The sequence below is a fragment of the Apteryx rowi genome, unplaced genomic scaffold (genome assembly GCF_003343035.1).
Source record: "Apteryx rowi isolate R43461 unplaced genomic scaffold, aptRow1 scaffold_103, whole genome shotgun sequence".
NCBI lineage: Eukaryota > Metazoa > Chordata > Aves > Apterygiformes > Apterygidae > Apteryx > Apteryx rowi.
This window is the reverse complement of record NW_020447231.1, coordinates 1,058,130-1,080,039: the sequence shown is the minus strand read 5'-3', so window position 1 is coordinate 1,080,039 and position 21,910 is coordinate 1,058,130. Positions and strand designations below refer to the sequence as shown.

Sequence of the window (21,910 nt, the reverse complement as noted above, 5' to 3'; positions counted from 1 at the left end):
CTGTAGGGCGCCACCGCCCTTCTCCCCGCCCCCGCGCCAACGGCCGCGCTAAACGGCCGCGCAGGTGGCAGCACATCGCCGTGCTGCCCGCGTCGGGCCGGCCAGCCCACACGGGCAGCGCCGGCAGGCTGCAGGGCCTTTCCTCCGGGAAGCGGGTCTGCTGGGGGTGGTTTTCTGCTCCCCTCTGCGGTCCCAACTGCCTGGATCCCAGGGAGGCTGTTTGCTCGGGTCTGCAGGCCGGCTCGCTTTGTACACTTTGCACTCTTTCTGCCTGGGATGGGCATGTTTGACCCCCCTCGGTGGAGCCCTCTGGATGCGCAGCCAGGGCTTGGGTGCATGCTTCTGCATCGAGGTGCCCCATCAAGACCTTAGCACCCATGCCAAAGGTTAGGCCTAGACAGAAGAGCTAGGAGGCATTTTAGACAGTGTAGAAAACAATGACTGTGCAAAGCTGCTCAGCGCAGGGAGATCTGTGCAATTTGGATGAGCAAGGGCTTAGTGGGACCGGTGGCTGTTGTGCGCTAAGAACCCATGATGATGTTTTTCTCTGTGTAGCAAGCATGTCTTTGCATGATGTGACTTAATTACTTTGAAAGTGCAATAAGCCAACTCTCTGCATGCGAACAGTGGCCACACAGGGAATTAATGTAAAGTATCTAGCATGCTGATTATTTCCACTGTAGTTTTCTGTATACCTGCCTCCCATACAAACAAGCCCATCAATGCTGTTTTTACTTTAACCCCAGCAATAGATAACTATTTTAAGTCCAGTCTGTCAACTTGCCCAGTGACACATGCATAAATTGAATTAGTCATCTACTCCACCCTCCAGAGCACTCCTCACCCACATTCAAGGGTAAAATAAGTGTTCTCCCAAATGGAAGGCAGACTGCGAGTACAGGAAGTGAGGATGAATGGGAAGAAGGTATGGTCAGAAGCTGTCCAGAAATAGAGCATGATCTATAGCAGAGCAGGAAAAAAACCCAAATCACTGAAGCTAAAAGTTCAAATAAGAAAGGTACTTGTGCTATTATACTGAAGGAAGCTCATGCAAGAAGGGTGACAAATGTGAAGAAAGTCAGTACCCTATAAACTTAAGAAAAATGTATTGAAATAGAGATAAAAGTACTGAATAAAGATGATAGTTTTATGGATTAGTTTTACATTAAAGAAAAAAAAAAGATGTTTACCTCTTCTTGCATAAACATGTATTTAAAGGCTATCTATTTTTGCATAAAAGGCATCTGCATATTTTTCTAGCTTGCAAAATTGATCTCTTGTTCTCACCAGTCCTTTTCGAATGGTGTTGAACACTATCATTTCTTTTTAAAAAGTCAACAGTCATTGTGTGATCTTACATTGTTACATATGTTGTCAAACAAGGCTTCCCCTTTTCTTCCTAGTCATGACTGTATGTTGTGGCTGCTGATGCCCACATGGATTCTAGTAGGGTTTGAACACTTTCTAAAGGTGTGGCTGGCCTCCATCTTACAAAAGCCTGGGGCTTGGTTAACTCTTTAGCAGCAGAACTACTCTATTCTGTATCAGCATCAAGGCCAATGTGTTAAAAGTTCTGATCTAGAGTTGGTGCTGAAATAAATTTTCAAAAGATTTTCAAACCCRAAGTTATTCTTTAAAGTAACTCTTTAGCATTCTCCTAAAACACTTGGCAATGTAGTTTTAGGACTCTATCCAAAGGCACTGAGCATTGTGAGAACAAGATCAAAGCAGCAAAATCAAGAAGACAGCCAAGACTGAGATTTGCGAAATGGGGAAAGTAGTGTGTAAGGAGCTGTGGAGCAGGAATCAGAAGCTGAAGAAAAAAACACAGCAAAACTAGAGTTAAGAAAAAAAGTATGGAAAAGAGGATAAGGCAACAGAGGAGCCGGAGGATGTTAGATGGGAGATGATGAATGCAGTTAGCAATAAAGGCAGGTAAAAGATAAACATTGTTAAGGACAGCACATGACAGAAAATTCAGAATAAACAAGAATTCAGTGTTTGGTAAAAAGACAATCAAGAAAAGTGATGGTATTTTTAGGGAGTCCAAAAATGTAGTTCAAATGAGAATTTTTTGAAAAGAAAGTGAAAAACACTTAGTGAAAGCAGAATAGACATCAGCATTGAAACTGAAATCACTCCAGAAATACGATAAACTAGAAAGAGTACAGAGTGTTCATTATAGTCAGTGAAAATGAAAAGAACAACTGCAGGAAATGTTCTTTTAAGAATATGGAAACACTGACAATAGGAAAATGGTATTGACTATGATTATACAGGTTAAGAAATACTATTGCCACAGTCTTCACAGAGAATGAAGCAAATGACAAGACAAAGAATGTACAGCATAAATAGGAAACAGAGACTGTTTCCTATAACTTTTTTGAATAAGGAGTGGGAATTTTAGAGGGAAAACTTGAATTTTGTTGAAAGGAGATGGCAGGAAAGAAAAAATGAGAAGATAAATTAATGACCTTAGCTTGGGAAAAACTGCCAGAGGAAAGCAGACAGTAAAGAACAAGGTGTAACAGGAACGTACAAGAACAAGGCTAGTAAGGGAAGAAATAGCACTGAGGAAACTTCCAAAATACCATTAATGCAGACCTGATAGGTGAGTGCTCAATCTCTGTGTGCAGAAAGGAATAGCAAACTTTACTAAGAATGACAATTAACTGCTACCTTGAAAGCAGAGCTGATAGAAATGAGAAGACGAAAGAAGGATAAAAGGTGCTTGGCTAGACTTTTCTGCCCTAGAGAAAAGCTAGGCTATGCTAAGACAGATCTGAGTCTCAATTCCCAAAAGTCCCTTGAAAGAAATCAGCTTGGTTCAAGAAAACAGAAAAAAAGCAGATGTTCAGATCCGATAGAAATCATAATGGCTGTCAACAAAAGGTCAGTTGCTCTGGCTAGCACTTTACTGAAGACTTAAGAATGTTCTAACTGCAGTTTCACCTCTGAAATTTATTTTATTTGCATTTTTGTGMTTGACAGACATTTTGTTAACAACATTCAATATCTTCAGAAGTCAAAATACATTGCAAATTGCAGTACACATCCAGAAACAAGACGTAGTGAATTTCATCCACTTAAGTGATGAAAATTTCATTAGAAATGGAGCATTCTTTGGTTAAATAAGAACAGCAGTTAAAACTAGCTGTACTTAAATACTATGCATGCATTACATTTGCACAAATTAGCTAAAAGTTAGAACTCAAGTATAGGAACTTTGTCTTCCTCTTTTCAGCAAATATACAGACATGACTAAATGCATCCCTTAAATATTGCAAAACTACAGTTCAAGTTTTAGCTATTATATGTTGCATGACAAGGTTTTTTGGGGAAGCTACAGAAATAAATAGCTAAAATACAGAATACATGAAAATAAAAATCAGCTAGTTGCAATGCTTTATAAATTCAAAAAGGCTTACAAAGCCTTTCATAAAATGTCTATTTGATCTAATAATTAAAGCACAACAAATAAATAAGAATTTTGCTATTGACTTGAACTAAAGCAAGATCAGACCCATTACAGTCTCAAGAAAATATGATTTATTATAGATCTTAATGATAATCTTTGGATTAAAAGCTTTAACAAACATCACTTCCATGTGATGACCAGTATCACTTGAGACATTTGTCAGTTTAAAGAAAAACTGTAAGTAATATATAATTAACAATGTAAAGTCCAATTAAACAAACTAGTAGCTATCTCCTCTCCTTTTTTTGCTGCAGAAAATTCCATTCAAACCCTGCAGAGCATATTTTTGATGAATTTTTACAGGCTTTCAGGAGCTTTCATGGAAACTATTCTTTGGGAGAAAGAAGCATGAAATGAGAACAGGTGATTTAAGATGACATTTCTTTACAAAACCCTCTTTGTCACTTTACATGCCCCTGCTATTTCATGTTTTGAGGTTCTGTCAAGAGTCTCAAGGCTTGTCCATATAGCAGAGCTTGTCTATTGATGTGTCACTTTATAATATAGTAACTACTCCAATTAATCTAACCATGCAGGCAGAGAGCTGATAGCAAATAGCATATTGTAAATTCAAGACTTTTCTTAGTGCACATTGACTTTTTAAAAGGTTAAAGCTCTACTAAATATCGTTGATACTATCCCTTAGTACTTTAAGGCAAGAGTGTTAATAAGTAACGGATACTACCTGGTAGGGCCATATCACTGTTACCAGGCTATCCGAGTATGTAAGTGAAAATGAGAGTATAGTAATAAGAACATTTCTAAAATTTTTATTCTCTTCCTTAGCTTGTTTAAACATTAAGCGTGTTTGTGTGTGTGTGAGAAGGAAAATATAAGCATTTCAGGTTTCTCTGGGAATAATAGTGAACTAGGATAACAAGTAATTAAAGTTGCACATAAATTTGTACTTCAGACCTGTGGAGATTCTCTTGTTGGGTCTAGTACTATTGAACACTCTTTAAAAAGTCCCATTAATCTTAAGGGGGATAGAATCAAATCCACCGTGGATAAAGATCTCCATGGTAAAATAATATGAATCCAGGAGGATTTCACTTAATGGTATTCTATAAAGCTATATAGGATCAGCTCTTTTGCTTCAGTACTACAAGATTTGGGAGCAAACTCATATGCAAAAATGCTCTTGATCTGACAAGAAAAAAAAAGGAAACACATTCAGGCAGGACACTTCCTCTTTTTGCATAATTACCTCTGCAAAAGATCAGCACTGTTAACAGGCTGGAAGTGAGACAAGAAAAAATATGCTTAGCAAGTGTCCAAACAAAGATTGCCCCCCTGCCAATTTTTCTCCAGTTCTTATAGAATATTAGTAATGGTAGCAATGCCTGGAGCCTTGAGATCACCCAAGGTCTAAGTGGCCCCTAGTAGTTAAAACAGCATGTTGTCTAGCTCGGCTCAGAGAATGATGCCCTGTCTTAATGCATGAACCAAAATAAGCTCAGCTACGCTTACTTGGCTTCCAGCTGGTCACAGTGCCCTGAGCTTAACTTGTCCGAAGTTTAACTTGTAAAAGCTCAGGTTGCTAGCGGAGAGACCCATGCTCTTCCTCGGGCCTACCTTGGCATGGGTTACTATCAAGAGCTCTGGTTCCCTCCCAGGGATACTGAAAGACTTGTGCATTCCCTTCCAGGCGCATAAAACCCACCTAAATTTATCTTGTTTTTAATGTTACAGGGAGGACAACTGTATAATTTACAAACTGTATAATGAATTAGCCAGTTAAGCCATGGGACCTTTTTTAACTGTGATACCCTTAGAAGCTACAGAATAAGTTTACCATCTAGAGAAAGGGCTGAAGACCTTTGAACAATTTTAATATTATAGTGAAAAATGCCAATACATAATGTGTTCGTAATGAAGTTTGCGCTGTCCGCACTAAGAAAGTGAGTTTTTCATGGACTGAAATATCTAACTATCATTCGGCCTCTTTAAAAAATAAATTCAGGAAGGAACCCTTTTAAGCTTGATGAGAAAACAGAGTTAAGGGACTGGTTCCACCCCTTAAATGAGTTAGTGATGCTTTACAAAAGTCAGTTGCACAAATGAGTTAAAAATAAAACAGTAGCTGGAGATGGGATGTAAAAAATTTGGAACTATAGACTATTAAAAATACTTTTCCTGTCTCATAATCTACAACAGGCTAGCTGAGAACATTTACTTAATTTTTTTTTACAGGAATGTTTATACCTGTATTGGGATAATCCTTGTGGGGCTGATTTGTTGTTTGGCCCTTAACATGTTTAACCAGCTTTGCATCAGCAGGAGACAAGCTGTACTGACGTTGTGTTGTTCTAACTGCTCGCATTTTTGCTACTAAGTGAATGATGGGAGGCTGTGTTCTACCACCAGCCTTGCTACTCAATTTTCAAATTAAATAGCCAATTAGATAATTAGGGAAAAATACATGTAGAAAATATAAGTTAGCAAATGAGGACACCTTTATTAAAATATTTTTTAACTTAGATATCTAAAGTTGTAGCTATTAGATTTAGCTTAGAATGCCTACAAAACACGAGAGACCAAGCAGCAATAATACTTCCACAATACACAGAATGTTTTGAATAGGCAATTCGCTTTTCTGTAAATCAGAACATTATATTTAGCACACACTATAATTTCCATGTGGGTGTGCAGCAATAAAAGTCAAAACAAACAGATACAGAATGTTTTTAAGTGATGTTCAAGATGATATATTGCCTGTTTGAAATGATGCATTTGTACTTTGCAGGTTAGGGTTACTATTCACCTCTCCTTTATAATTTCAAAGTGTGTGTTGATTTATTTTCACTCTGTTCCATACAAGACAGGGCTATTTTGAACACTTTTGAAAAAAAGAATCACTGTAAAGAAAACATCCAGCATGAAATTTTAAAAGTGTTTGGAAAGGAAACTCAGAAGACCTGTATTTCAAAGCCCATTTAATCATGCTATACTTGGAATTGCTTTTAAATACTCTTCTACTGTAATGGTAGAAACTTCTCCATTCCAGCTTTGAAGCCAAATGTGCTCAATGTTCATTTTCATGAAGAACCACTCATAGTTACGAGGCCACTTTCTTATCACTGGGTGCCTGGAAAGACAAAAAAAAAAAAAAAGAAAAGAAGATGTGCCAAAGCATATGCATAGTCCGCTTTTTTTTCTACAGTCTAGTGCACTCAGCCAGACTGAAACCTGAGATGTGAGAATCACCACCATTCATCTTTTTTTTTCCTTTCTTATAACAAAGTTTATAATGCTCCATACCTCAATCTGGCAAGAAATACTACTAAGGCGGCCAAGGAACACCACCCTACTCCCTTGCAGAACTTCGTCTCCAAAGGCTGATGTTGTTTGGTCTATAAGTAAGTAAAAAACAGTAAGAGCAAGACTCTAAGCATGCTCATTTTTTCTCCAGTGTAGCTCATTTGAAAGTGTGAAGAACTGCAGCTCTTGGAAGCATGGGACAAATTGTTCCTTTTCAGCCTGCAAAGAATTTCCAGAAGATGGGAAGCAGATGACCCATAATTTTGTTGTACTTGACATAGGCAATTAGGCTCAGTGGGCATCACGGACGACCATTGTGGGACTCCACTCCACAAAAAGGTGTGAGCCTGATGCCTGAAAGCAGCAAAGTTCGTCACTGTATCTTAATAGGCTGTGGCTTAAAAGCACTATCTTGTTCTAAAGTGGGGGAGAATTATTAAAGGTAGTGCCACACTGAACAAATAAACCTTGTAGTTAGGAATCTCTCCTCAAAGCCGTGTGAAATAGTTTCCTAATCCCCAGATTATAAACCACATGTACTATTGGAGTCTAATATTTACTAATTGTATTTCCATATTTCATTACCCCAAAAGTTAAAAGGAGGCTCTAAAGCTCTGCGTATCATTGTAAGAAACACAGGAGTCGAATTACTTTTGTGGCCTCCAAATGAAGGCCAGGTTCATTACTTCTCAGATTTTCAGTCCCAAATGGCCATGTCTATATATTTGTCTCAAAACAGCATGTTGTGTTATACTATATGCATATTACATACAGACCTAGAAAACATTGCTTGCTTGGCAAATTCCATTTCCTCCAGAGGCACCATGACCATCTGTCCTGTGAGAGTCAGTCTGGTGCATCTTGGATCCTCAGGATCAATTACATTTTTTCTGCGCACAAAGAAAAATGCTCATGTATAATAGCTTGCTTTTTTTGTTATGAGCCTTTGAGAAATATGAATGTGAACTGATTCTCACATATATATATAGCTGCAATATTTTGTCAGACCTTTCAGGTCTTTTCTACACTCAGCAATAACATTCAGTGGGGCTACTGAAGGAATACTCACCTAAAGTAGACCTCTGTTGTAGAGATTTGTTTAATCTTCATTTATATTCTTTAAAACTAGATCGGAGTATGTAGTCAGGATTCTGAAGAGTGTTAGTGAAATGGTTAGTTTGGATCTAAGCCTAAAAAATAAGTGTGCATATGTATATATGTGGGTATAAAATACAAGGTCTTTTCCTAGTGCCTCCTGCAGACTCAATCCCTGTTTACTTGTACCCTGCTGATTGCTTTATATCAGATTCTTTTTGCAAACAGAAGAGACGCATAAAATCTGTTAAAAAAGATCCTTGAAATATCTCCATCCTTCAAACCGAGAATAGAAAGGTATTAGTTGCTTGTTGGATCTTCCTACACAATAATAGTATTTAAATAACTCCCATGAATAGCTATGGGGCAGCTGCTGACTCTGACATACACTATACATAACTTGACCAATAGCAAAAAACTTGCAGGAAATCACCGTAAAGGCCTGATCCTGTGAAGTGCTGCACCACCCCCAAGTATCTCACAGGACTGTGTCCCACGTAAGAACATAAGCTCAAAGAATCACATTAGGAAACGAAGATTGCATTTCTTGTTCTCTGTGCTTTAATCTGAAGCACCAAAGCACAGTAAATTAAATCTAATCTGTGTGCAATTTTACTTAAAGATCTTGGCTTTAACCCTTTAGCCTTCACTGTATATGCAATCTGCAATGCCTTTTTTCCCTATGATTCTCAATGCGTGTCTGTTGCATGCAGGAAGCACATGGGCATTCTCCTGCAGCTAATTTAGCACCTGCAGATTCCCCACAGATGGTTATGAAAGACTGCGTAGTTTACTGGATAAAGTGTCTGCTTTTATACATAGGACCATGAGCAGAAATATGCCAGAAAATATAACAGGCTGATACTCAGCTATGCCCAGTAAGCACTTGGCACAGTTTGTAGCCTGTGCTCCAAAGAGCCATTTGCAGTCACATCATTTCTGGGATGTTTTTTTCAGCATCCTGATCAGTTCGGAGCAGTTCTCTGAAGTTGTTCAGCTTGATGATGTCTGGACAAACCCCACTCATACTCTTTTTCCTCTACCTCACTTTCTGCATGGAAAGAAGGACAGCAGCCAAGGATCCAGCTCAAGCTTTCTATTCACATTAATAAATAATGCTCAAGATTTTTTCCAGTATATTTTTTGAAATATGAACTAATAAATGAATGGTGGTCTAAGTACCTGAAAATCTGCATTCCATGCACCAACTCTGGATTTAATTTTATCAGTGTATATTCAGAGTATGAACTTGTCTATGTTGTCACCTTGGCACACTGTAGAGCCTCTACACTAACTCATACCGCGTGCTGGAGATGCAGTCTCACAACTGGCTTAAGGTGATCTAAGACTGTACTGTCCCTAAACAGTGCAGCTCCATTCTGGCTTTTTTTGCCCCAACATTAGCCATAGTTCATGTTGTTTCTTCTGCATTGGCTTTTGATGTTGTGTGGCCATTCAGTGTGTGTGATCCACTGGGAACCTAACCCACCAAATATAAATATAAATATCAGTCATTATAACTGAAACAAAGGAGGAAATGGGTATGTGCAGCTGGGAACAGCCTGCAGTTTAAGACCAGATTACGCTAACTATAAAGCTGTACTTTATGATATTTCAGGTTACAGCTGAACTGATTTAACAGGTAGTTGCCACCAAAAGGTTCAGATCTGCTTTTCCCTCTCACCTCACTTTTCCCCTACCAACTGCATTCCCTCTCTCTCCCTCATGGTAGGTCTGGCACTTCTCAGGCTGCATGGTAACTCTTTGGAGTGCCTCTGTGGCAGAAAACTAACCAAGTTTTTTTAAAAAAGGAAACAGTTTTGTGTGAGTTTAATTCCCAGAGTTCATGCAAAGAAAGGGGCAGCAGCACACAGCCTGAGTAAAGATGGAGAGGAGGGGCAGAATTGCCCCTTTCGTTAATTGTTTACAATAATTTACTCCACTTTGGAAGTGGGATAAGCTGTCTCACAGAAGAGCACTTTAAGTGGGAGTCAGCTCACCTACAGCGTAGATGAATACAGTGTACACAGTTGAAGAAAGAAATATGAAGGAGGAATGAATCCCACTTATAGAGTGGGAGATCAGGGCCTGAATGTCTAGCATCTAGGCCAGTGTAAATTCACACTCCTGTACACAATTGGCCCTGTATAGAAAAGTCATAAAGTCCATTTGAAGGGATTTCCTGATCTACTGTTACATTTTGTGCTTAATCTTTGTATTGTAGCAACACATTTTACATATATGTATATATTTAATTTGTAATTCTTAAAAATAAATGGAAGGGACTTCTCACAAGCAAATTTTCACTTTAGAAATTTAATTTAAACTAATTTAAACCACATACCTGCACGCCTGGAGCCCTTTCCAATGGAGCCTAATAGTACTGTAAAGCAACAGAACAGCTGGGAAAAACAGGAATAGTTGAAAGCGCTTTTGTTTGGTATAGCTCCTAGGTTAGATGTTGTTAATTATTTTCAGATAGGAATTATAAAGGGATTGTTAGTGAAGGATGTCTACCGCTCATAGAATGGATCAAGGTGATAAATTTGGGTGTGATGATGAGCAGTGAGAGATTTTGGCCTGATACCTTCTCAAATTACAAAATTTACAATTATTTAATTTCTTCTGTAAGTATTCATTTATTCTAAAAGTGTACTTGCCAGTTTTGAGTAGGCAACAGACATGATGTTGCTGTCGTTAAGCAATGAATCCTATCTTCCTTACTGAAATCACTGAGAGGTTTTTGCTTTTTGCCTAAGATTGGAGGGTCAGGTATGACTTTGATTCTTCACTGATTTACAGGAAAAACTGCTCTCTGCATATTTGGCTGACAACAGAACCCATATACTGTACACCTGTATCTGGAATGTTTCCATCTCTGTCTTTTCCCGACTTCTTTTATTTTCAGCTTTCTCTACATTCGTTCCTCCAGACCTTGTGTGTTGCATTAATTGACATACAAAAGCAAAATACTATCATTCCTAGTAAAAGTTATTTAAACTGAATGTTGCACATTGGAATAATATTCTGGAGGGTCAGAAGTTTAACTTTCAGGGAAACGAGACAAACAAATTATTTGTTACAATTATGTTTGACAAAGTTTTTGGAAGAGCTGAACAGGGACAATGATACATTTGAATTTAGTATGCTATGTTATTACTTTCTTAGCTTTGTTTTTAGCACTGCCTCTTATCATAGGTTTTCTATTTCAGAATAGTAACCTTGTACTCTAGTCTTACATTGACATTAGTATTTTCTTTATCAAAGGAGTTGTTCATGTTCTGAAGCAAATCTGTTTCTGCATCACTTTTGGCATAGTATTTCCCTAATAATGTGTAATTATTTTTACACTTTCTAAACCATTAAAAATCACTAAATTTATAGCTACCACTTCTAACTCTATTGTGAATTTTCAGTGGTGTTACTGGTGTAATTTGTGTAAGTGCAGGCTTTGTTTCCTAGGAATAAAGGGATATAACCAGGATTACATCTCCTATTTTTACTAAAGATGAAAACTAGATACTAGGGATAAATCTGCAGAGGTCTAGTCACGCATTCACCAGTTACTTCTTGCCTTCTGTATAAATAAATACTTATTCAGCTCTCAGTCCTTGGGTCCCTTTTATCTTTGTTGGCACAAGAACAACTAGGTACGTAGAAGTGGCTTTATGTAACATTTGTGCATTACTGACTGGGGATTGAGGGAAGCAGAATTAATGGGAAGAGATAGCATGCTGATTATACAGTCTCTGTAACGGGGAAACCCTAGATGGCTTCTTAGGCTCTGTCTTTACCAGTGCTGAGAATCAGGTCCTTGGTATTACTGGAGAGGAATTCATGAAGGCTATGATAAAATATAAACTGAGGGGAACAGAAAGCAGGAAACTGTGGAAGGAGACAAATCAATAGAGAACACATTTACTTATTTATGCTTATGTAAAATATGCTCACCTTGTGGAAGAAATTAAAGGAAGACAGATTAAAATGGAAGACAATTCAGTTTATGCATTTTATAAGAACATAATGCATTAAGAGAGATTATCTTAATTATTCATCTGATTTGAGGACAAGGAAGAATTGATTGTCTCTGTTCCTCTGCTTACAGTGAGCAAACTATGTATGCAGCATTTGACTCTGTCCGGGCAGTTGTCTGTTTTGAGTACGTGAGATTAGAGAGTGAGCTGTGTTCAGTCTCATTTAATGGCCTATAGAAAGCAATCTCTTACAAAGGTGTCAGCTTTTCTGAGCTTATGGAGAAGTCTGTGACCAAGTTAAATATGTTTCCCAACAACGATGCAATGCAATGAAGCACATTGCTGATGAACATCTCCCACTTATTTCACTATGTTCCACTTCTGCCCCTTCTGGGTCATGGTCCAAAAGTGGTTCAGAGTAAAGAGTGCCACCTACTCATTAAAATATTTACTACACTAGCCATCTCTTGGATTTTAATTAGAGGATTTTCAAATGAAAACTAGCCAAGTCCAGATCTCGTGAAACTATGGCTAAGGCTGATATGGCCGTACTGGCACACAAGGTGATGATGCTGGGATTTAGGATTCTCTTTCACAGTTGAGATCCCTGCTTTGACCGATGCTCTGTCTCCTGCTTTCTGACCAAGAGTATTCTTAGGTATTATTTCCATTCTCAGCCTCTGCAGTCCACTAGTGAGGTGGCACTGCAGTGAAGGCAAAGTAGGAGTGTAGGAGGCATTTGGGAAGGAGAGTCAAGTGTTTCCAAGAAGGAATCAGTAGGAAGAAGGTGGGAGGGATCAGTAATGTTCCAGGGATTGTGGGAGGATGCAGGGGCCTGTGGGTAGGAATCTCTTTTTCTTCTTCACCAACCTACTTTTGCCACTGTGGAGTTGCCATCCATCTCCGCTCCCCTGGGGAGACAGGAGCTTCCTTCCTCCCCTTCAGGATTCCTAAATCCTCCCCATCTCCCCTGAACGCAGTTCTCCCTGTCCTGTGAGAAAGCACTACTTTTACCCTACTCTACTTGGACAGAAGGGAAGGAAAAAGAAGTTGGGAAAGAGCTTTCCCCTATTGCAGAAAGGGAGAAAGGACTACGCCAGAGAGCCAAAAGCCCTAGAGACCAGTTTCCTACTCCTGCTATTGCAGAGCATGCACCTTGTGTGTGGCATAAGTAAGGGCAATGACGGATTTTGCTCCACACACCCTAATCTCTCCTTCAGTGGTAGCAGCAGCCACACAAAGCCATGCAATTAGGAGGTGGGGACTGGCTGTTCAGGATGCACTTGCTGCTGGAACAGCTGATCCCTGTCACCTTCTACGGAGGTGAGGTAAGCAGTCTGATGGCCCATGCAGAGTTCCTGTTTGCCTAGCCCAAAACCGGGCATGAGGTGAAGACTCAGAGTTGTTTGTTAGCTTGAAAATATATGACACATCATCCTTTTTTTTCCCTAAAACCTACAGAAAGAAATAGAGGAAATGAAATGTCCTGGAAAAATCATTGTAACGTGTATATAATTTTGATTGTATATTTTGAAAAGCAGAAATTATCCTCCTTTTACATTCCATTCGCTCATCATTAACTAATGAAGGCTTTGAAGTAGAAACAATGTATTAGTGTTACTAATCTGCATGGCATGAATGTCAAACAAAATCCCTGCTGAAAGCCATTTCATAATCAGAAAAGCTGTTGCTGGCCTTCAGGTGGATATGGCTGCGCAATTTTGCCCCGCCTTGCTCTTATTTTTGACAAGAATAACTTTCTTTATCAGTCATGTTTGAGATCCAGCAAAGTTAGTTAAAAGTCATCTTTGCTTTCAGAAGTGCAGTCTTCCATTCTGAATCTAAAGTGATGCTTGGTAGTAATGAATACTGTTAAAATGGCTTTTTTGCATATAAGTGATTCTGTATGCAGAGCATACCTATTTTAATGTTTTAAATCATGTCACTGTTCCTAGAAGATAATCCTTCCTAGAATGTTTTTTTTCTTTATAATTTAAGTGAAGTCAGTTTGTTTGTCTGTCTTTGCTGACAATAACAACCCATTTCTTTGGCTGAACTATATATATGTCTAAACCAGGAAAGTTTTATATAGTTTAACAATAGACAATTCATGGGGAAAAAAAAGAATCATAGCATCAATTATTTCAGTCAAAGCAGACAGATGAACACGTACTAGTGTACCAGACAGGGATTTTGTAAAGTTGGTCATTTAAGAATACAGAAAAAAACAAAACAGTAATTTAGAGCTATATTGTGTGCATTGGGCCATGATGATAGTAGGTTTCATATTTAACTTTCTAATTTGGTATTTTCCTGAATTTTTAAATACAGGTTTTTCAGGAACAGCTACTGACATAATCATTTGCATATGACTAAAGAGGGCCAGTATAAATGCCAGAACTAGAGATGTGTCTGTGCCACAGAACTAGGAGGTTGGCCTCAACTTCTCAAAAATTGAGAGATGTTTGGATGTCAGGATTTCAGCACAGGCTCTTCTCTAGCAGATGCATTTCTCTTCTGCATGTGTAGTTTTTCTTTGCTCAAAGGTGTAATGCCAAATTTATTTGTCATATTCATCCTTGTATTAACGGACAGTGACTATATAATCACAGGGGTAGATAAATTTCGGATGGCCTGCTGGCATCTCAAAAGTTATGTCTGTGACCCAGGCAGTTTTATCTGTCAGTTTTACCAGCTGCTGAAGCAGCGGATGGAACATGTAGGTAAAATGGCTCTGAAGGAAGCAGCTTTGCCATCCCAGATACAGGTCACAAACAGTAGGGGAATGTGGATCACTCAAAATACCACAGTCTGCAGTGCAGACTGGAAACACCATCCTCCAAATAAATAGCCAAGGAAAACAAACCTATGGATTAATCCCAAAGAGTGTTGCTTTTCTTTTTCCCTTGTGTGAAAATCAGTTTGCAGCATCCGTTTAATTGTTACTTCTCTAAGAAAGCTGCATTTGGTCTCTATGAAGGTGCTGAACCTGATGTCAAGGAGACAACACACGTTTAAAATTAATTGCCTGTTTTCCAGACTGCAGCTGTAATGAGGCAGGCCCAGGAGCTTAGTTGGAAAGAGAGATCATCTGAGCAGCTTGTGTGTTGGGACATTCATTTAGAACAATAGCTGCTCTATTCTTTAATGTAGGGCTCAGTCTTGTTCCCTCTGAAATCTGTAAGAATAGGACTCAATCTTTTCAGTTTTTCTGTGGAATAGACTTGCCAGCTTTGTCTATTTATAGCCTTGAACCATTTAATTTTTCTCCCCTCTGTTATCCATTTATTAGCCTTCCGATAAAATTCAGTGTTGGTAGTTACTAACTAATGCTTTCTTTAGACTGACCATCAGAGAATGTTCTAAAAGAAGTGCAGCTTTTTTCCCTTTGGGAAACGGAAATCTCTAGGTCAGAGATGAGGAATCCAGACTATAGCTGCAACATTAAAATGTCTTGCAATTAGTGCCTACTGAGATGCATCATAGCTCTCTTTCTTTCATTATTAAATGTTATTTCTGTTATTAGTTTAGGCTTTTCAAATTTTCTTTCCAGATGATTAAATATTAACACTGGAAAACCAAAAAGACTGCTCTATTCCTCACTTCTCCAAAAGTGAAAACATCTATTGTCAAGGTTTGAAACTTGAGTATGTTCTGAAACAAAATAAAGGAAATTCACTACTAACTAAATTTAATAACAAACTGATGTGCAAGCACGCAAGTCACTTGATATTCATTAGATGCAAGACTATTGAAATGTCAGCTATGTTTTCTTTCTAAAGGCCAGAGATTTCTTTTCTATAGAACAGGTCAGAAGCATTTTCAGCAGAGTGCCAAATACTCCCACAAGCATCGACTACCTGCATCAAATAGCTTTTACATTTATTTTGATTCTTAAAACTCAGAGTAGGTGCATAATGAAATTCTAATGAAATTCTACATGAAAACAAGCTATAGCGCCAAATTCATTGCTGGCATACAAGGGCATGAACTTACTCATCTAGAGCATTATTCATTTAGCTGGTTTTGAAGTCAAAACAATTAATGATGCCTTTGACCACAGAACTTCTGGTAGTAAAACTACCTATAAATGACATTTTCCTTTGAAAAGGAAACCGCACAGATACTGCCTTAATACCAAGCAGAATCTGAGGTCTTTCAGACTAAGATTTTGCCCCATATAATGTGAGTAACGAGAAAGAAATTTGCTATAGGAAAATTAAACCACCACGTAAACGTTGCACTAAGGATGTTACATGCTGTTTGCATGGCACAATCTTAACACCTCATCAGACGGAGAGCATCCGAAAGAGAGGCTTGGTTTGCCTGTGGCAAACCTCATAACCTGACACTGTTACCAACAGCCCAATCAATGCTGCAGACAGTGCTGGGAGACAGATAACCCCATAGCACTGACAGCAGGACCCCTAAATGCTGGTTATTTTCATGACCACTGCACTGGCCTTAGAACCCCTCTCTGTGGGGTAACAGTAGGATCTGGTACAGATTTGCAAGGTTTCTCTTCTAGTTTAAATGTAAATTCATTTCTGACCCTGCTCACAGGGGGGAGATGAAGCTCTCCCAGTCCTCATATCTTTCCTGGTTCCTGATTGCAAGACAGCCCCAAAACCTTTCCACATTTTCCTACCTATCAAAAACTCAAACTGCAGCTCAACAACTGCCCCTATTTTCCATTCTCTGTATCACTTGTTCTTTGTGCTAATACCATCCTCTGTTGCAGATGGGAACTCTAGAAGTAAAGAGAAACAAAATGAATGTAACAACAAAATAAATATTTCAAGGAGGACTGATTAGACTGTTAATCTTTGTATTCAATTCAGTAGTAACCTCAATTTTTAGGCTACGGTTACATGCTGAAATGGGAATGTCCCACTCCCCTCCACCTTCTCCCTTCCCTTCTCCTTTGTACTACTTTGGCTCTTGGTGAGCTGATTCAATGTACTAACCCAGCAGAGATCTAATCCAGCAAAAAAAAAGGGAAGCGGTTTCTGCTGGGTTACTGAGCTAAAGCAGGTCCACCTCCAGGAGCAGGAGTGGAGAGAGAAAGAAATGAAGGAGGACCAGCAGAAAACTTTATTCACATTGTTTGGTTAATTTTCTTCTGATTTATGCTTCATTCTGGGTCACACAGATCCTGGAAGCTGATGTAAGAGAGAGAGAGAGAGAGAGACACCCTGCGACCAACTAGTCATAGGGAGGGAGAATGGGGATGCGGCAGCTGGTAACTAATTTGGCCTAAACTGTCATGGAAATACAGGCTTAGTTTACTAGTAGTGTCCAGAGAGCATTTCTTGCCATATAATTCAGTCGCAGGCTGCTGAGAGAACTACAGAATCATGTGGTAGAATTTAGGTTGCCCTGGCTGCAGTACAAACAGTAATTTCTGGGACATTAAACAAAAGGGTAGTAGTTAATTTTGGAAATTAATGGTTGCTTGAGAGGAAGCCAGTGAATAAATATTCTTGAAGGGTTGTGATGTATATGACTTTCATATTTCTATAAATCCTGAATAGATTTTCTTTTACTGGTGAATTAGCACTTCCCAAACTGGTGAATCAGGCAGTGATGTTACTGTTGCTAAATCATAAAAGGCAAAGACTGTCAAAAGTGGATGTTTAAAGTCAGGGATGAAAGGCCACACTTAGGTGCCTAAATGAGTGTGTAATTTTCAGAAGTGTTCATCACCAGCAGTTATCATCAATGGAAGCTGCTCTGCATCTAGAGCCTCTGAAAACAGGGCAGCTACTTAAGTGCTAGGACACAGGACTTAACATACGTTTTTAAGCACTTGGTCTAGATATTCAGCTTGTTATTTGACTGAATGAAAAAGCAGGAATCAGTTCTGTTAGTCTTTTAAGAGAGAGCTGATACATTTATTCACAGTTTGAAATGATCAATTCAAAATAAATTAATGAAACAATTTTAAGGAACAGAACTATTCTGKTTTTAACTTTACAACTATGTTGATTTTCTCAAGCATTCAAAGCTGAAGCACCTTAATAAACATTGTGATGGAAAATATGTACTGGGCATCTGATATTGCAAGAGGTAGCCATGATATCCTGGTGGTCTTCCATTCCTTGGGAATGGGATGTCAGCTTGAAATCACTGCTTAGGATAAAGAAGCAGTTAATTTTATTATGATATAACTCTTAAGAAAACAGGCTGTATATTCTGGAGACAAATACAGACAAGCGAAACAATAATGTGCTTTATATTTGCCATTCACTGTTTTTTTTCCCACTGTTCTTTTCAGCTAGAAGGCTTGAAAGGCAGGATGATGCCCAGGATGATCCCCCATTGGGTAAATCTGGAATCTAGTTTTTAAGATAAACCTCTCCTCCCCCAAAGAGCACCTTAACTTGGGGTAAAAACTTTTCTTTTAAAATCATTTCTTTTTGAGGCAGCCTGTAATTTCCAGTTTTTCTATTTCCTTGGAATATCAGTGGAAGATCTTCCTTGGAAGATCTGTCCTGTCTGACACAATTTCAGCGTCATCACGTACCTCATCATGTAAAGAGGCCTCTGGAAATAACACTTCACACAAGGCTGACCCAGCCAAGCTTGTCACATGGTTTGACTGTAAACAAACATATGGCACAGATATGTCTTTTTCAAGGAGACAAGTATGCGAGGGAGAATTGTATCATTTTTGAGTTTCCATGCATACATACATTTTATACATGTAAAGCACCAGTGATCTAGAATTATGCACACTACTAGGAAGAAAGAACTGAACTCAGTACTATCTCTGGAGAGGCAAACCCAGGGCCAGCTGTATTTTAGATCAGTAAATCTCAAACCTGGCTTCCTTTATGGGGGGGATCATTTGACAACAGTTTATGATATACAATGCACTAAAAATCTGTGATGATATCATACTTAATTGTATGCTCTGAAAGAGGTGGAAATTCAACTGTGTGGCATGGTCCTGTGTATAACTTGTGAACTAGTAGTTTGGGATCCCATTAAAGTTCATAGAGAACTAGTCAATGCAAACAAGGCCTCAAGAGCTGTTTAGTAGACCAAGGGTGTCTCCTTTACGATGACTTAATTGCTGTCAAGACTCTATTGACCTTATTGACTAGATCTCTGTGGATTATAATGGGATCTCAAACACCTAGATTTTATGTAGACACCTCCAGGAAGAGACTCAAATTTAGGTTTGTTAATAGGCAATCTGAAAGCCACCCCAACTTTTGATGCTACAGTACACTGAAATGACACTCCTGCTTTTCTTTAAGATGTACTGTGGCAATTTACTGCAAAATAAACCTAAAGAAAAGGTTGTAGCTGATGGTGAGAGCCAAGAGTAGAAGTGGGACATTGAAGGTTGGGACCTAGCATAAAGCTATCACAGATTTATCTTGAGGATTGTATTTGTTCTCACCAAAGGCAGTACTACACAGGCAAAATTCTGTTACCTGCAGAAATTGCCATCCGCCTCTGGCAGGGTCAGAGAAGCTACAGGATTCTTCAGTAGATCTGCCACAGTGTTATCCTTTGGTGTCACATAAAAGAAAGGGATTCCAGTGCTGTTATTGATGGGACCATCGCTGACAAGTAGGCAGTTCCCATAGGGCATACCTTGGATCTGGAAAATCCAAATAATCAATGCCTTACAACTTTGCACATAGACAGTTTACAGTGTTGGGGACTTCCTCAAGGTCTTTAGCAGAAAGGGCAACAAAACCCATTTTTTCTATCTCACGCTTTCTGTTGTCACCACTAGACAGACCATCTTCTAAATCAGATCTCACTATCACGCTTCTATGAAAACAGATCTCTCCTCCATTTCTTTTTCCAGTCCTGTCTGTGATGCTACAGAAAAGATTTTCTCTTCCACTGAACTTAAAGGAACTAGCAAATTAAAAATGTTTAAGTGCATTAAAATCAATGTTCTCAGCATCAAGAAATGTCTACCCCCAAACAGTGCTGATACCCTTTCTCAAACCCAAAAGGATACAGATTCTAATTTAGACTTGATTCAATCTGCTTTTTAGTCTAATTTTGGCTCCCCTTTTAACCTTGATTTGGAATGTGGTTGCATCAATTTGCCAAAATATAGGGAAAGACATTTTAGCTAGAACTGTGCTTAAAGTCAAACTGAACGTCAAACTAGCCAGCAGCGAAGCTTCCTCCCATGTAGGAGGAGGGAGCTGCGGAGCCAAGTTTTCAAAGTTTACTCCCAGTCATTGACCTGCATACACACGATGGATGTTACACATGCAAAAATGTCTTTGCCTAGTAATGACACCCATTAACATTCTCTGCGACAATTTATATTGTTACCATGCTTTTCATGCCATTAGAAATCAGTGACAGATACTTAATGAATCATTATTTTTTCATGTCTTCAGATATTTCTTTCCTCAAGGTCGATTATATGATAAATAGTAAAATTATCAGTCAATATATTAATTCAATGTTACTGATAAATGCTTCATAACAAAATCAAATTAAGTATGAGCAGTTAATAAGAAAACCCTGGGTGATGTTATTACCTGGACCGCATGCTTTCTAATGTTTATATGTCATTAAAATGTTAATGTTTATAGTGCTTATAAGTGGTCCTTGCTGTGCATATTAGTAGAAATGTTTTAAAGAAACTCCATGACTTAGAAACTAAAAATATTTGTGTATTATTACGATTTACAATGTAAAAAAGTAGTTGCTGTCAGTAATTGTGCAATACATGTTTCAATTGCTTAAATATTCTCAGTCTTTCATGCATGGTTAACTTCACAGCAGATGTTTGGAAAGAACTGTGATCACTGGCAGTATAACTCATCAGAGTAGCAACATTCCACTCATCAATTCCAAATTTTATTCTGAATCAGATTTTTCTGTATTATCTATGTGTTGTAATTAGAGACAGATAACTGCAGACCATATTAAGACTGTAATTCTACCACGGGTTTCTGGTGAAAGCATAAACCAGAAGAGTTAAGATCATATGATTTAACAGTATCTCTGAAAACATGAGGTAGAATTACAGGCTTCTTGTGTATAAATGAGAATACTTAACTAATGATATTTTTCTTATCCCTGTTGCTTTGCATTTCAGAATAAAATTGCCACTAACTCAGCCACTGGTCAGCCAAAGCTTGCTGAAGTTTAATTTGCTTCTAACTTTTTGCGTTTTTTTAAATTTCAAGTATTTTCAAGACAATGAGAAAGCTGAACCCGGCTTTTCTAGTTGCAGTGGTGCTGAATGCAGCGTTCAACTGCAACCCTGCCCTTTCCCCCCCCCCCCCCCCCCCGCGGAGGCGGGAAGCCTCCCACTAAGGACAGCGCTGTAGGTCTGGCTTCACGGGTTAGTCCTCTCTGCGTCTGCCTGCGCGGTTGCCTTCAGCATGCCTCCTTCACTGCACTCCACGCGTGGTTTCTCTCCCTAGACGGCAGAGAAGGACGACTGTGAAGGTCGCTACGCGCTTGGCGCCGGGGTTTGGACAGCGGCCGTTAGCCGCCCCCAAGCGCGCTGGCCGTTAGCCACTGCCCGCGCGCGGCCGTCAGCCGCCCCTCACGCGCTGGCCGTTAGCCACTGCCCGCGCGCGGCCGTTAGCCGCCCCCCGGGTTGTCACCTGCCGCAGGCGCCCGAGCACCCGCAGCCGCGCAGGGCGCCGGGGTGCTGCCGGCGGGGCCGCAGCGCCGCGCGGGGTGGCACGGTACCTTGCCTTGCGCCGCCTGCGTAGCCACGAAGCCCCAGGTGTTCTGGTGGGCGAGGAAGCGGGCGGTGGCGGCGGCCCGCTCCGGCTCCCGCTCGGGCAGCGGCGGGTTGCCGGGGCCGGGCCCCGGGCCGCTCTCCCGCCGGTAGGAGAACATCCTCGAGGGGGAGGCGCCCCGCACCGCCCGCCGCGCCGCCGGCCCCGGGCCCAGCTCCCCGTCCTCCCGGTACGCCGAGGCCGGGTAGCTCTGCTTCCAGAGGCTGCTCGCCTCCTCCAGCAGCGCGGGCAGCGCCTCCTCGGTGGAGGAGCTGTGCAGCTCGTCCCCCGCCGCCCCGTCGCCGTCGGGCAGCGGCCAGGACACCGAGCTGAGCACCACGTAGCCCCGCGCCGGCGGCAGCCCCGCGCCGCCCCAC

At 40.0% G+C, this 21,910-nt stretch overlaps 1 protein-coding gene across 1 annotated transcript; it reads right to left on the bottom strand.

Moving 5' to 3' along the window:
- Positions 1-6,362: 6,362 nt before the first annotated feature.
- Positions 6,363-21,897, bottom strand: CREG2 (cellular repressor of E1A stimulated genes 2; the record flags this gene model as incomplete). Its single annotated transcript, XM_026066353.1, has 4 exons — positions 6,363-6,566; positions 7,516-7,629; positions 19,254-19,423; positions 21,502-21,897. Coding segments are annotated over 4 exons (828 nt in total), but the record flags the coding sequence as incomplete, so codon positions are not given.
- Positions 21,898-21,910: the final 13 nt, after the last annotated feature.